This window comes from Hyaloscypha bicolor (assembly GCF_002865645.1).
Source record: "Hyaloscypha bicolor E unplaced genomic scaffold K444scaffold_182, whole genome shotgun sequence".
Taxonomy (NCBI): Eukaryota; Fungi; Ascomycota; class Leotiomycetes; order Helotiales; family Hyaloscyphaceae; genus Hyaloscypha; species Hyaloscypha bicolor.
The window spans coordinates 3,536,158-3,548,770 of NW_020194684.1; the positions used below are offsets into that span (position 1 = coordinate 3,536,158).

The 12,613-nt window shown below is 47.8% G+C and overlaps 5 protein-coding genes across 5 annotated transcripts; 3 read left to right on the forward strand and 2 right to left on the reverse strand.

Moving 5' to 3' along the window:
- The first annotated feature begins 1,310 nt into the window (after positions 1 to 1,310).
- On the forward strand, positions 1,311 to 2,518 carry K444DRAFT_620647 (pyroglutamyl peptidase-like protein type I). Its single transcript, XM_024881751.1, has 3 exons — positions 1,311 to 1,455; positions 1,572 to 2,009; positions 2,057 to 2,518. The coding sequence occupies exons 1-3, from the start codon at positions 1,387 to 1,389 to the stop codon at positions 2,285 to 2,287; spliced, it is 738 nt and encodes a 245-aa protein (XP_024728457.1). The 5' UTR covers positions 1,311 to 1,386; the 3' UTR covers positions 2,288 to 2,518.
- Positions 2,519 to 2,888: 370 nt separating this feature from the next.
- On the reverse strand, positions 2,889 to 4,340 carry K444DRAFT_708029 (uncharacterized protein; the record flags this gene model as incomplete). The annotated part of the gene is made up of 2 exons (XM_024888174.1): positions 2,889 to 3,932; positions 4,175 to 4,340. The coding sequence occupies 2 exons, from the start codon at positions 4,338 to 4,340 to the stop codon at positions 3,040 to 3,042; spliced, it is 1,059 nt and encodes a 352-aa protein (XP_024728458.1). The 3' UTR covers positions 2,889 to 3,039.
- A 686-nt stretch (positions 4,341 to 5,026) lies between these two features.
- K444DRAFT_636836 (uncharacterized protein) lies at positions 5,027 to 5,614 on the forward strand (the record flags this gene model as incomplete). Its single annotated transcript, XM_024884056.1, has 2 exons — positions 5,027 to 5,552; positions 5,592 to 5,614. The coding sequence occupies 2 exons, from the start codon at positions 5,027 to 5,029 to the stop codon at positions 5,612 to 5,614; spliced, it is 549 nt and encodes a 182-aa protein (XP_024728459.1).
- A 1,683-nt stretch (positions 5,615 to 7,297) lies between these two features.
- Positions 7,298 to 8,281, reverse strand: K444DRAFT_545663 (HET-domain-containing protein; the record flags this gene model as incomplete). The annotated part of the gene is made up of 1 exon (XM_024876151.1): positions 7,298 to 8,281. A coding segment is annotated over one exon (984 nt), but the record flags the coding sequence as incomplete, so codon positions are not given.
- Positions 8,282 to 10,638: 2,357 nt separating this feature from the next.
- K444DRAFT_708039 (uncharacterized protein) lies at positions 10,639 to 11,626 on the forward strand (the record flags this gene model as incomplete). The annotated part of the gene is made up of 4 exons (XM_024888175.1): positions 10,639 to 10,760; positions 10,813 to 10,956; positions 11,118 to 11,205; positions 11,292 to 11,626. The coding sequence occupies exons 1-4, from the start codon at positions 10,677 to 10,679 to the stop codon at positions 11,624 to 11,626; spliced, it is 651 nt and encodes a 216-aa protein (XP_024728461.1). The 5' UTR covers positions 10,639 to 10,676.
- Positions 11,627 to 12,613: the final 987 nt, after the last annotated feature.

Here is a 12,613-nt window from a genome sequence, read left to right on the forward strand (position 1 = left end):
CTTTATTTCTTGGCCAATACCAAGTGATACTTCGTTTATCACAACCAATCGCTTCTGTGGGCAGGATTCGTGGGTCGTTGCAAAGCCATGATACTCCACGATCTCTTCCGATTGTGCAGATCAGATTATTGTACTACGGCTATACACCTTTGGTATTCGTTGTCTATTAAAAGACCCTCATCGGTACCTCGCCAATCTCACTCCCCCAACCCAGTTTGAGGCCTATTAAGTAGGAATTTCGATTAAGCATTCAAGCCTGCATACTCCCGTTTGTTCAAAATCCTCCGAGGTGTAAGCTTTCAATTATTTCTCTTAATTCTTCGTTTGCAGCTAGGATGTAACAGCAAGCGCATGTGAATTGCCCAATCATTCTCTGCGCTCCTCACTGCTATTAACAATCACATACAAGTAAATGATCCGCTAATTTTCTGGACGTTACTTCCAACACTTCAAAACTTCAGCGCTTCCTAGATGGGAACCTTCCATTTGTACAGGTCTGAATAAGGTTAAATACAGTTCGAACACACTACATCTCTATTTTTCATTCTTAAATCTATCTAGCCGTTGATTGGACCTTTAAAGTGTTCTTGACGTGTCAGCGAAATGTTCCGCGGTTCGCGGTGAACAGAAAAAGCTCTCAATGTCCGATGGCAAGCCGGACAATGCAAATACTTGCGCTATTGGACACTCAAAGTCTACTCTCATTGTGTACTCCTGGAAATTCTAGAAAATCTGTTTTCTCCCCTCTAGAATTTAAATAGATGTTCAAATTTGGCTTAGGACATTGAATGTGAGTCCCGCTTTTTCTGTCTACCAGGAGCGGTGGAGCTTGAGAGCTCGGCCCGAAGGCAATATGCTATCCACCTGCGAAAGAGGGAAGAGCAATAAGTAAAGTCAAATTTTCCGTTACGTTATTATTTGATTATTTCAACTATCAATAGTACCTGGACAGCGGCTTTAGTGTTCGGGAAGCACTTTCTGGCGAGTGCGGGGAAGCGAGCCGCTAAAACATTAGGCCCAACCTACGGAGGTACAGCCCATAATGATAGTAATAGCGCTAGCAGGGGTCCGAACTTTTCAACCTGGTATCGCAACAACAACGTATTGCAAAAACTTGAAAAAAGGTAGTACTACTATACGGCACTGTTATGGATATTTACAGCGTTTAAATGAACTTTTTATGTTTTGTGTAGCAAAAGTTATCGAGTATTGAAATCACGAGTTTTCTATTGACCCCTGCTAGCGCTATTACTATCATTATGGGCTGTACCTCCGTAAAACAACCCCGCCATCTCGACGCTCTTCCCTCACTCGATCACGACATCTCAACTCAACACCTCACTTCCTTCTCACCACGTCAACCTCCGCCCTTGAGCGCCACGAAACATGGGTTCAAATCCCGATGAACCATTGACTCACGAAGACGAGATCACAGTTCTCATAACGGGCTTCGGTGTAGGTCTCTCCCTAACCAGTCGCGTGCCAGGTCGCACAATCCACCAGCCTACAAAAATCCTCCTCTGTGCAACTGTTGGCCACACCAGAACCAGCTAACATAGGTCATCCTCTAGCCTTTCCGAGCCCAGTATCCCGTGAATCCTTCCTGGGAGATCGCGAAGTCTCTACCACCCTTCCTCCCCCCACCGGCATCGCCAACAGCTGATCTCTCAGCGATCGCAAGCAGTCCTCCCGTTCGAATACTGGTCCATACTGAACCCATAAAGGTCGCGTACAAGACGGTAAGGGAATTGGTGCCAAAGCTATGGGAGGGGAGGAAGATCGACTATGCAGTTCATATCGGGATGGCGTCAGGGAGGAGGTTCTACAGTGTAGAGAGGCGAGCACACCGGGACGGCTACGGCATGGAGGATGTGGATAACGAGCTCTTAGGAGATCATGTAAGGAAGAATATTGAGGGCCAGGAGTGGATCTGGCACGGATTGCCGGAAAAGCTGTTGACGGCTGTTGACGTCGATGACGTGTGGAGGAGATGGCGGATCGCAATGCCTGTGAGGGTGTTATACTGCGAGTAGAAGCTTATGCTAATGTGAGCCAGACAACTGATGTTAGAATATCCGAGGATGCGGGCAGATATCTTTGCGACTTCATATATTACTCAAGCCTGGCACACCTTACAAAGAAGGACGAGAAGCGGCGAGCGGTATTCCTCCACGTTCCTGTTGATAGCGACGCTGCTGCGGTCAAGACTGGGGTTGAGGTTACGATCGAGTTGATAAGAGCAATGGTGCGAAGTGGCAGATTGAAGAAGGCGACCAAAGAAGATTGAGATGTTTCTCTATTCATCATTTCCGAGGGAGCATACTAACATGGATCATGATTTACGATAGCGTTGCATATCAGCTGGTGGGTATATAAGAGAGGAAATTGCTTTCTTGAACATACTGCTCGTAACTAGTACGCTCGGAACAAGGCCATTTTGAGGAATATATTAATATGGGAGTCGATCGAAACGTTATGCATAGCGTATGGACCTAGGATCATTTTAATCGCATCATCCTTTCCTGTTACCTTTCCTTGGTGAAGTGTTCTCCCGTATCCATTATTTCACTTCCGCCACGGGACTACTCATTCCTGTTGAGCAGAGCTCATTTTGCAATAATGTTGTTGGCAGGAGTTTACAACAGTAACTCGATTCAAGTGCATCGCTCTACTTCAACCAATTTCAACCAATTGCAGGGATAGAAAGCACCTAGTCTGCCTTGTCGTTTTAGGGAATAGTAAAACGATAGGAAAACGACTCTTGCCCGGGAACTTGTCAAAGATTCACTCCCAAGACTTGCCCTCTTCTCTGTATGCCAGCAAGAGCCGCTTGTCCAGGTCAGACCATCGGCTCTGCTTGCTCGTGCTCAAACGGCCCTACTCGGCCTCGCTCGAACATCCATCATCGTCGCTGCTAGACTAGGGATGACCATCACCACTTCGTACATTTTTAATGGTCCTACGCGAAAGAAAAATCATTCCAATGGGGTTCATTATCGCTACATCATACTCAGAAGCTCAAAACTACGTTCAATCTTTCTATGACAATCCCGCAGCTAACTCAGTCAACAGAAGATAGCTTGCCTCCATGCCACGCATGCTACAGGTGCTCTGGATACTGCCCACCATTTCACTGATCGTGAATAACACCGGGGTTGAACCTTCAGGTGCCCACTTCTGGACCGACGCCGGTGGAAGCAGTTGCGCGACGTCAAAAACTGGCATTTGCCCCACTGGCGCATCGGGTAGTACAAGCGCCGGACTGGTAGTACCAGGCAACGGAACTGGCAGGCTGTCACGACCCGAATCCATAATGTCGTCCATAGGCTCATAGTTGAATAACACCCAGACACTGCGGTCGACGGGGTTGAGAACAGCGACGTAATTCGTGTCTTGCCAAGGAGTACTCGTATTCGTTGCTGCTCGGTCACCTGGTGGGAATAGCGTCGGTGATGTGACGACTAGCTTGCCAAGTTGGAGGCCGATTGACGGGGTTGAACTTTTCGACTTTCCAGCTTGTAACCGCGTTGTCAATTTCACGAGATACGGGGTGTAAAGTTGAGTGTCTTCTTGGCCAGCCTTAGTATCCCTCCTCTCGAAGATACCCTCGTCCATTGTTGGAGGTCCATTACTCTTCGCGTCGAGATCTTTGATGTCGAGCTGCGAAAACGAGGGCTGTATGGCGACGATATGAGTATCAGAGGAGCTGAGGACGAGAGTTGGGGCTTGATTGACGTAAAGGACATTGGTCAGAGCAATAATGGAGTCCTCAGAGGAGAAATTGGTTTTTTGCAGGGTCGAGATAACGTCGGTCGCCGTTGGTGGTTTGATTGCTGCCATTTCGACAGCATATTGCTTTTCTTTCCAATCGAGGTAGGCAGATGGGTTTCCACCGGTGGCATCACCTAGTGCATCACTGTAGGTAGCGGTATCTGTTCAAATTTTCTAGTTAGTTATGATCTAAGTCATGATGTTCTGCAAAGAAAGCGACAGACCTAAGGGGTCCACAGCGCTCATTCTCTTATCAATTTCCTCCATAGCGGCCTCAGTCACTTCGAAGATCTAAGATGCTTGATTTGGAAAATAGGTTCGTCGCGAGTCAAATGAAGAAAGTTTTATGTTCTGTTCATTTCTGACCGGGTGCAAAATCGAGGAAGGAATTCTCGAGACCTACTTCCCGTCGCGCTGATAAGTTTGCTGTGGTTTACTCTCTTATCCTCCCCGAAGAAACTGTTTTTAGCTGGTAGTTCATAAGACCTTTTTCTCGTGGTCTGTGATTGAATCCAGGTGCTGTTGCCGGTGGCGAGGCATCCGAAAATGTGGCTGCTTAAAAGCGGCATTGCGACGCTCTTCCGGTCCGTATATGCAAGCCTCAATTTATGTCTGAACTTGACTGACCGCCTCAATGTTAAATACAAATAGTCTATGCAGTAGCGAGGTCACCATATAGCCAGCCACAAAGAGGGGTCAATTGAAGTCTTGTTCTACGGATGATATTCCGTCCACATACGACCTTCGTGCAGGCCTTATCCGAAAAGAGGCTTGCAGCAATGCAGCATGGTTTCAACAAATTATCGTATCATGGCGGAACACGTTCGGGATGTTCTCAGGGACCAAAGCAACAGGTTGCTAAACTGTTGTGCTCTGCATGCACTGTGATCAGCTTACTTTATAGTCTCAGCTGTGGATGCGAAACACTTCGTGGAGGGTGTCATGGGTACAATCTCAGCTTCTAGATGCCTACAGGTCTCGATCAAATGAAAATTTCAGCTACCACCATTTTCCCTCTGTTCCGCTTTCTGTCTGTCCAATTTCGATGAAACATTCAGCTGAACTTGGCAGTGGAATCTCAGAGTCTCCCATACGGCGGTCATACCCAGCACAAGAGCTAGGAATGGAAGCACTTTCAACCCAGGTTCATCACAAAGTCCTCCCTTCAGTACTACTTCTTTTTTCCTTTGTTTGAGAGTCTGATTTGCTTCACTTTGAGGTCATATCATCCCCAGGCCCTATTTCCCATTCAACAATGGATTTCCAAAACACCAAATTCCGTATATGGGGCTTTTCTGAAAGGAGGACGGCCACAAAAGTGTACGATGTGGCGCATGTCCGAGATGCAACAGTCGCTTCAAGAGTGTTCAACGCAATCCTCAAAGACGCATTGGCATTGGATAATACCACGAGGTTTCGTTCACTTCGAACGGACCTTCTCGAAGTCATCTGGTACTATACACTGGGCTTCCTCAAAGACGTTGTAGAAGACACGGCCATCAACCGCAGCATCACGGACAAGGATCAACTCATAAAGGCTTGGGAAATATTGCAAAATACTTTATTAAAAGCGACAAATTGGGGAAATACTAGTATTAGCAACACATTGCAGGCGATGATCCCACAGAAACGTCTGCCGCCACATAGAGTGATTGAGGACAAGAGTCCTGTAAGAATCTCGGCACTTTCTCCCATCGAAATTCTTGCCAGAATTATTTTCCAATGGGGTAGTGGCGCGGAAACAGGAAAAATGAATGATGATCGTCTTTTCGAAACTATCGGTGAGCATACTTACCTTGCTTACAGACTCATGCTTGTAGATTCTTCGCTTTTAACAGATTGAAATCTTTCATTTCACCTCGAGTTCATTCTAATTTCTCCCAGAGGATTACATCGAAGTGTTTAAGAAATGCACACCCTTCACTCAAGCCATCATGACCGAGCTCCAGAAGCATCCCGGCCAGGTGATCACTGGAATCCCACTAGTTCTCTTCATCTGCTCGAGACACCGACCCTTCGTCATGGCCACCTCAGCCACCAAATGGGGCGCCCTCAAAGGAGCGGCAGACTGGACACTCATGGCGCGCGTCAGCCGATTCACCGAGCGCGAAGCAGATGAGAACAAGAGTATCATCCATGCCAACACCAAAGACTTTTACAGGCGCGTGATAGAGGACTACAACCACTCCAAGCAATCCAACTCTCCGGACATCGACAAAGATGACACCAAACTCTTCCGTAAACACAAACATCCCGACACGCACGCTGACTTCTTAGCGCTGCGCAGGGCCATGGACGACGGGTACTTCAGCCTTATGGCATCGCGCGAAGCAGTGGCAAAGCATAACGTCACAGACCCGAACCTTTATTTCAATCACATGACGGAAAAGGCGGCAGGGTTTGGCTTTCCGGAGTTTCAGATGAGGGCTAGGTGTTATAAGTGTGCCTCTATCTATCGTTATGATACGTTTGAGGGCGCGGATGTGTGGGAGGATAATCAGTATCCGCCGCTGGCGTGTGCGGAGGCACTGTGCCACTCATTTTGTGTACGGGAGGCGAAGAGGAATAACACGTAGGGATAAGGATGGTGATGCTGGTGGACCGTATCTTCTCGGCATGATATGCAGTGCTGTCTCAGTGCACGGGTTGAATTACTTGGGCTATAGTCGTGGGTATTTGTGTTATTTCTGTTAGAGTGCTGAATCTCGACGCGTTTCTAATTGAAGTTATTGCAGTAATTATCAGCGCTTTTGAAAATAATCAAGTCACTTGACTTCATGCTTGCTTCACTTCACCATTGTAACCGTCACTCACATACGAAATGGAAGGAGTAATCCACATTTGCAACTTGAAATCATGGTTGCATTACTAGCGAAGTTCTAAAGAAATATCGAAGCTCGTGCAGCAAGAAAACACAATCGCCAGGAAATCATTCCAAAGTAATACTAACAACCTCCACATCATCAAACCACAAATCCGTCGTAATCTCCCCCATCCCAACTCTCTGAAAGGTTTTCCCTTCATCAGTCGTGGCCTTCAACAAAAGCACATTGAAAGTAGGAGTGAACGTCGTCGTCGCATTAGCATCCGCCGTCGCATTACTGCTAGCAGCCCTCAACACCGGCGAGCTCGGGGCAGATGTAGGAGCCGACGACGACGGCGCAACCGGGACATTCTTACTCACGCAAAGGGCCCAAACATCCCTGGTATCAGTATCAACATGACTGAGATCCACCGTATCAAAGCTCCCCCACCCAACAGGCGTCCCATCATCCTGCACCAATGCACTCAACAGCTCTCGATCCTGGAAATACTCATGCATTTGCGTCGAGATTCTATTCCAGAACTTGTCGTCCGCAATTCCGCCTTCCATCTTCGTAACCGGCTTCATCTTGCCTGAGAGTTGGATGCTGCCAGTCACGGCTTTGCCATGTACGTCGTCTTTCTGGATACTGGTGTTCTCAGATACGATGGTGTATTTGTCGTCTTTGACGGCGTTGAAGAGGTAGGGGTCGTGGAAAATGGGACCATGGCGAGAAGCCCACGACCAAGTTGGCGCAAGTGGGTTGTCGGGGATTTGCAGACGGACAGACTTGGCTTGCCACAGGAGGCCGATTTGGAGGTAATCTTGCCAGTGGCCAGCGAGGTATGTGCCGCCTGTGCGGTTGGTAATTTCTGTTGCTATGCCGGCGAGAGCGTCAAGTTTGTCGTTAGCGTTGCTGAGGGTACGTTGAGTGAATTCTGCGACGAGGAGACACCAGCGTTGGTAGCAGAGCATCGCGTCTTGGCCAGCTGGGTCTTTAGTCTTGAGTAATTTGACTTGGTCCAGGGAGCCGTAGAAGAGACGTTTTGGATTGCCTTTTGGGACGACGACGCCGTCTTCAGAGCGGGTCATGGAAGCACATTCCCAGTAGAGTTGTTCTCGAGCGAAATGGAGGGTACGACGAGCGAGAATGCGTTCTTCGAGGAGCCAGCTGCGGGATGCCCAGATCCCCGCATCAGCATCTTGTGCGAGACTTCCAGCTTGCACCGTGATGTAGTAATGCGAAGCGGAACCATCCTCGTTTCTATTCGTAAATTGAACGGGCTTTTGCTTCGACTTGCTTCGTGAGAGATAGCATCCGACGTGATCGTTGGCTGCGCCTGTAGCGGCAATAACAACAGCTGCATTCTCGTAAATCTGCCCCATTCGAGCACACTCCGCATCATAGCCTGGGCCATCTTGTATGATGCACAGTGAATCAATCCACAGATATGGAATTCCGAGAGAGCGCGTAATGGACATGGCATCGTTCAATGTTGTGGACTCGATTGAATGCAGATCAATATTCTGTTGCATGTGTATCACATTGTTCATAGTCGTCTGAACTGTGTATTGTCCGTTTCCCCAGACGTGACTGAGTGCAGCATATTGTCCACTGATACCATTCTTTGTATGAAGGAGCTGTGGTCCTTGTTCCGGCAGATTGTTTCCGGCGGCTCTTCCCACATCAATCACATACGTTGGCATGATCGGCGCGCTATCGTCCATAATGCTGCCGGATATGAGCTGCCGGCAGTTTGAATGCCCGGCAATGCAATCACCAAGCCAAAACTTGGCAAGGTCGGTCACCTGCTTCGAGTTTGCGTTTGGTGCAACTGCACGGCCATCGATTGTATCTGCGGCTTGATCACCTGAAAATGTTAGAGAAAGCTTGAAAATAAGACAGATCTCTACTTACTCTCAGTAGTATATATAGAAAGCCAACCACGCATAAAAGCATTACCGGCCAGAATGCTTGACAGCTTTGCTGGAACTGCCTTTCCATCTGCATCAACTGTTGGAAGCGGGAATCCGACAAGACGAATGGTACTAGGATCATTGATTACATTCTCCTCTGGCAGTATAATTTGCCCTTTTGCTTGCATTGCAGTAACAACCGTCGCGCAGAGGGGACAAGTTGCCGCCGACGACAACACTTGCTTGAAGGCGCCATAATGCTCAAAGCCATACAGAATAACGCCGTCCCCCAAGTCTTGTCTATCCGACAGGTTGGATACCGTAATTTGGGAGCAAGTATTGCACAACTTAGACATAATGTAGAACTTTGGTTCTGTGATTTGGAGGGGTAATGGAATTGCTCAGGGCGCGGTGACTCGACACCTACTCTGAAATAACCTACTTCATCAAGCTCCTAGTCTAGACGGGAACCACATCAGAGAAACTGTCTTTGCCGAAATCGTGGCTCAAAGTCCCCTCACCCACATGAAATGCTCACAGCGCTTGAGTGGCTTAGCATTAGGTAGCTATTCGGGGAATCCAGCAGGGAAAGGGAGCTGTGCGCACGAGACAACGGCTGCCACCATCTTCTGGTTTCTTGCATGGTGGCCTTGGGTGGAAAAAAGACACGAATCGCCGCTAGATTAGAACGAATGTAATGTTCTTGGCAAAATCCATCATCTTGGTTTCCGGCCTTCTGTACGGTTGTGTATCTCCTGCAGCTATCCACATGCATCTTCTCGGATTTGAAATCAGCTCCTATCTGTGCATGTAAAGTCATCTTAATTTAGCAGTGCTTGTGATGATCCAGATTGATGCCGCAAGGCTGGCTGAATACTTTAATCATACGAATATTGCGGCATAAAGTCATGCGACTTCAGCGTATGTGCCCTGTAGTGGCCGTGGCTATAGCGCCACGCTGTTGGCCCAGTGACTGTAGCGCTCAGACGCTGGAACTTAGAGGTCTTAATAGGGCCCTTTAGCGATCAAGCCCCTATACTTGCAGGGGCATACCCTAGAATTGTCTTTCAATCCCTGAAACTCCTTACAGGGCTTCAGCCTATGGCATTAATAAACCTCGCTTTTACGGGGGCAGGTAGCCTATAATTTAGGTACGGACCCACTAAGCTACAGGTGCTTCCAGGGCACTTTAGCGGTGGTGGCTTTACAGGCTAGTTTCACTGATCACAGCGTGTGATTAGTGGCTGAGACATCATGTGCCCTGTAGTCGCATGACTTTATGCCGCAGTATTCGTATTGAGATATTTATCGGGGGGCGACTTGGTAGATCAGGATTGGACCAGAAGCAATCTGCTGCTTTACTATGCGGGTTGTGATTCATCGTTCAAAGGCTTGAGGAGCTCCAGCTCCAGCTTAAACCCCTTAGTAGGCCGCCACATTAGTAAATCAACGCTGAAGCTGTATAGCCGCCCTAGCTCGCAGCAACCTCCTCCGAAGCTTGGACCAATCACAGCTGTAGAATTAGGAGGCCCAAGCATTAAGCTAGATGCACTCCTGTCGGCAGTACTCAAAACTTTCGAGCCAATGCTTGACCCCGGAGCACAACGCATTTTCGTTCAGCTTCCGCCTTGGATACTGGCGCTGCCACTTGTGGCCCGGGTAATTTTCTTATTAGGGCTGAGCCGCAGGGTTGAGACGAAATGCCACAAAAGCGGAAGCGCCGTGCCGTCCTGCATTAGAGAAAATGGCCTGTCGCGCAACCAAACAGCCAATATTAATCGCTTGGTAAGGTTAGACTATTAGAAATAATGACAACACACCTGCATGCCAAGGAAGCGATCTCCAGATAAGCACCTTCAGCTTCAAATGTGAATGTTTAGGGCTTTTGAGGCTTTTCGCAACGTCGAAGTATCTATGGAGAGTGGTCCAGCACTGCAAAACTCCCTGTGGATTGTCCGTGAGTAACATCGAAATGGCAAGCCTAGGTGTGAGTCTTGATTCCGCTCGGTCTAGTAGCCATCGCTCAATCCGAAGCACCGTGCCCGCAAATACGATATGTATTTCGCGGACAAGATTTCGTTCTTAAACCTACCATTCTGCCCCTCTGTTAAGCTGGAAATCTTCATTCTATCCTTCATTCCATCAGACAACATTCCAAACATTCTAGCAATCTTTACTTACCAAAATGGCGACCTATACTCTGAATATTATTATCGACGATGCCATGCTAGCAGCTGGCTCGAGCGACTCTCTCTGTATTGCCAAGAAGGTATTAGCTTTCACAGACGAAATACAAGCACCACTCAGCTAATTTCCCACAGGTTAATGGATCATATAACGTTATCTTCCAAGGCGCTTCTCCGGTCCCCAAGCCTGACCAAAAGCTCCTGGTTACAAACAACACCTTCGAGTGGGAGGATGATTACCAAGTCTTCCTGACGACTTCTTTCGGTAATGGCGTCTTTGTAAGCTGCTCTGTTCATAACCTCATTCATTGTTCTAGCTGTCCACACATTTTCGACTCAGGAGGATTCGCGAGGGAAAAAATTCATCGTCCAAGAAATCCTCCACGTTGTTTTGGACTTCCTCCTGCGCATTGTTCGATAACTAACATGGAACATTATAGATCCATGCCTCAACCAACACTGTCCCCATCAAGTTTGGCGAGCTGGTTCAATTTGAAAAGGGAGTTCTCCAAGATGCTGTTGGCGCTGGTAGGCCATCTCGACAATCATCCTGCTCTTCATAAATCCTGACATATTTCTACTAGATACTTCCACGTAGGACTCTCAATCTGGAGCAACCAGCACCTTCGCTGTCGACGGCGGTCCAGTCCAATTTCACACTGCGGTGCAGCAATCCACTGGTGGCGGCTCTTTCAGCACCATCTACGTCGACCCCCACGTACACATGGGAGTTTCGCGCATCGAGCTGACTCCAATCAACAAATATCTTTTGTTCTGGAAGGAGATCCAAACAACTGAGGCTATGCTGGCTATCAGCACCGGCGCTGGCCATGAGTGGTCGTTCCCCACCGGGAAGACCGAGAAGACCATTCGTTTCGGGTATGCAAAACCCAACCAGCCTTCCTCTGCAACAGAAGCCCCTGGATGGTATGACCAGAAGAGCTCTTGAAGGGATTTTTGAACTACTTTTCTGTTGTTTGGCCGGAGATAAGGTGGATGACGAGGAGATTGTTTTGTCGAGCGAATATAATAGCAGAATCCAGCCCTCCTAGCTTAATTCCATTGCTTATGTTGAAGTTGAAGACCCTGAATAAAACACCTCAAATGCATCGCTTCTTAAATTCCAAAGATTTTGTTCGGTCTGATCATGATACTTGTTTTCTCCGGCGTTCTTATGGTCGGAAGTCTGATTGCGCTGTGCCTGCCGTCGATACCCTGGACAAATAGATGGCGACCTATCGCGGAGTGGAAACGAGATGGTGTGCTTGCATTTTGGAAAAGACGAGAGATGAGGTGAGAAATATCTTCTCTGAAGCGGGAGGCTTCGCAATGGAGCCCTATAACCCGCATCTTGTAAGCCCCGTCTGGAATATGCTCAATATGGATCTCTCAAATCTCCGGATATGAGGGCTAGAGAGTATTCCACAAGCGGTGGCTAGGAAACTTGGAAATTCCAGAAAAATTCTAACGCGAATAGCAGGGGGTACCTGAGATACGAGACCCGGACATCAAGTACTCCTTCATCGAGGTTGATAACAAGACTCAATCATCACGGCAGCTGGAGAAAGCAATATCGATCCCTTCCAGATGGTTCATTGAGAAGAATATCTTTGGTGGAAGTTGTGAAAGTTAGAGTTCGAGGCTTTGAAATAACATTCATAAAGCCAAGGCAAAACAATATATCAAGATTTCCAAGCAGCAAGGCAACAAACTCTATCTGACTGGTTGTGACACAGTTAACTCGCTATGTCACCGCAGAGTTTTGCTTACCTCCAGATGTGTCTTTTAACAAACAGACTTATACACTTGCTTCTCCAATTGCATCTCGCCCATCTAAGACATGGACGGAGAAATTTGGAATGGTTCTCAAGAGTCGTCTCAATTTCGCACCTCCGAAAGATTTTGCCGAAAGGCTGCTAATGTCCTAGACGAAAAG

What these genes read in the sequence shown, in the direction of transcription:
- K444DRAFT_620647 (XM_024881751.1), top strand. Translation starts at nt 1,387, where the DNA reads ATGGGTTCAAATCCCGATGAACCATTGACTCACGAAGACGAGATCACA. An exon ending in TTCTCATAACGGGCTTCGGT is followed by an intron (nt 1,456 to 1,571) that starts GTAGGTCTCTCC and finishes GTCATCCTCTAG; the next exon opens with CCTTTCCGAGCCCAGTATCC. An exon ending in GATGGCGGATCGCAATGCCT is followed by an intron (nt 2,010 to 2,056) that starts GTGAGGGTGTTA and finishes AATGTGAGCCAG; the next exon opens with ACAACTGATGTTAGAATATC.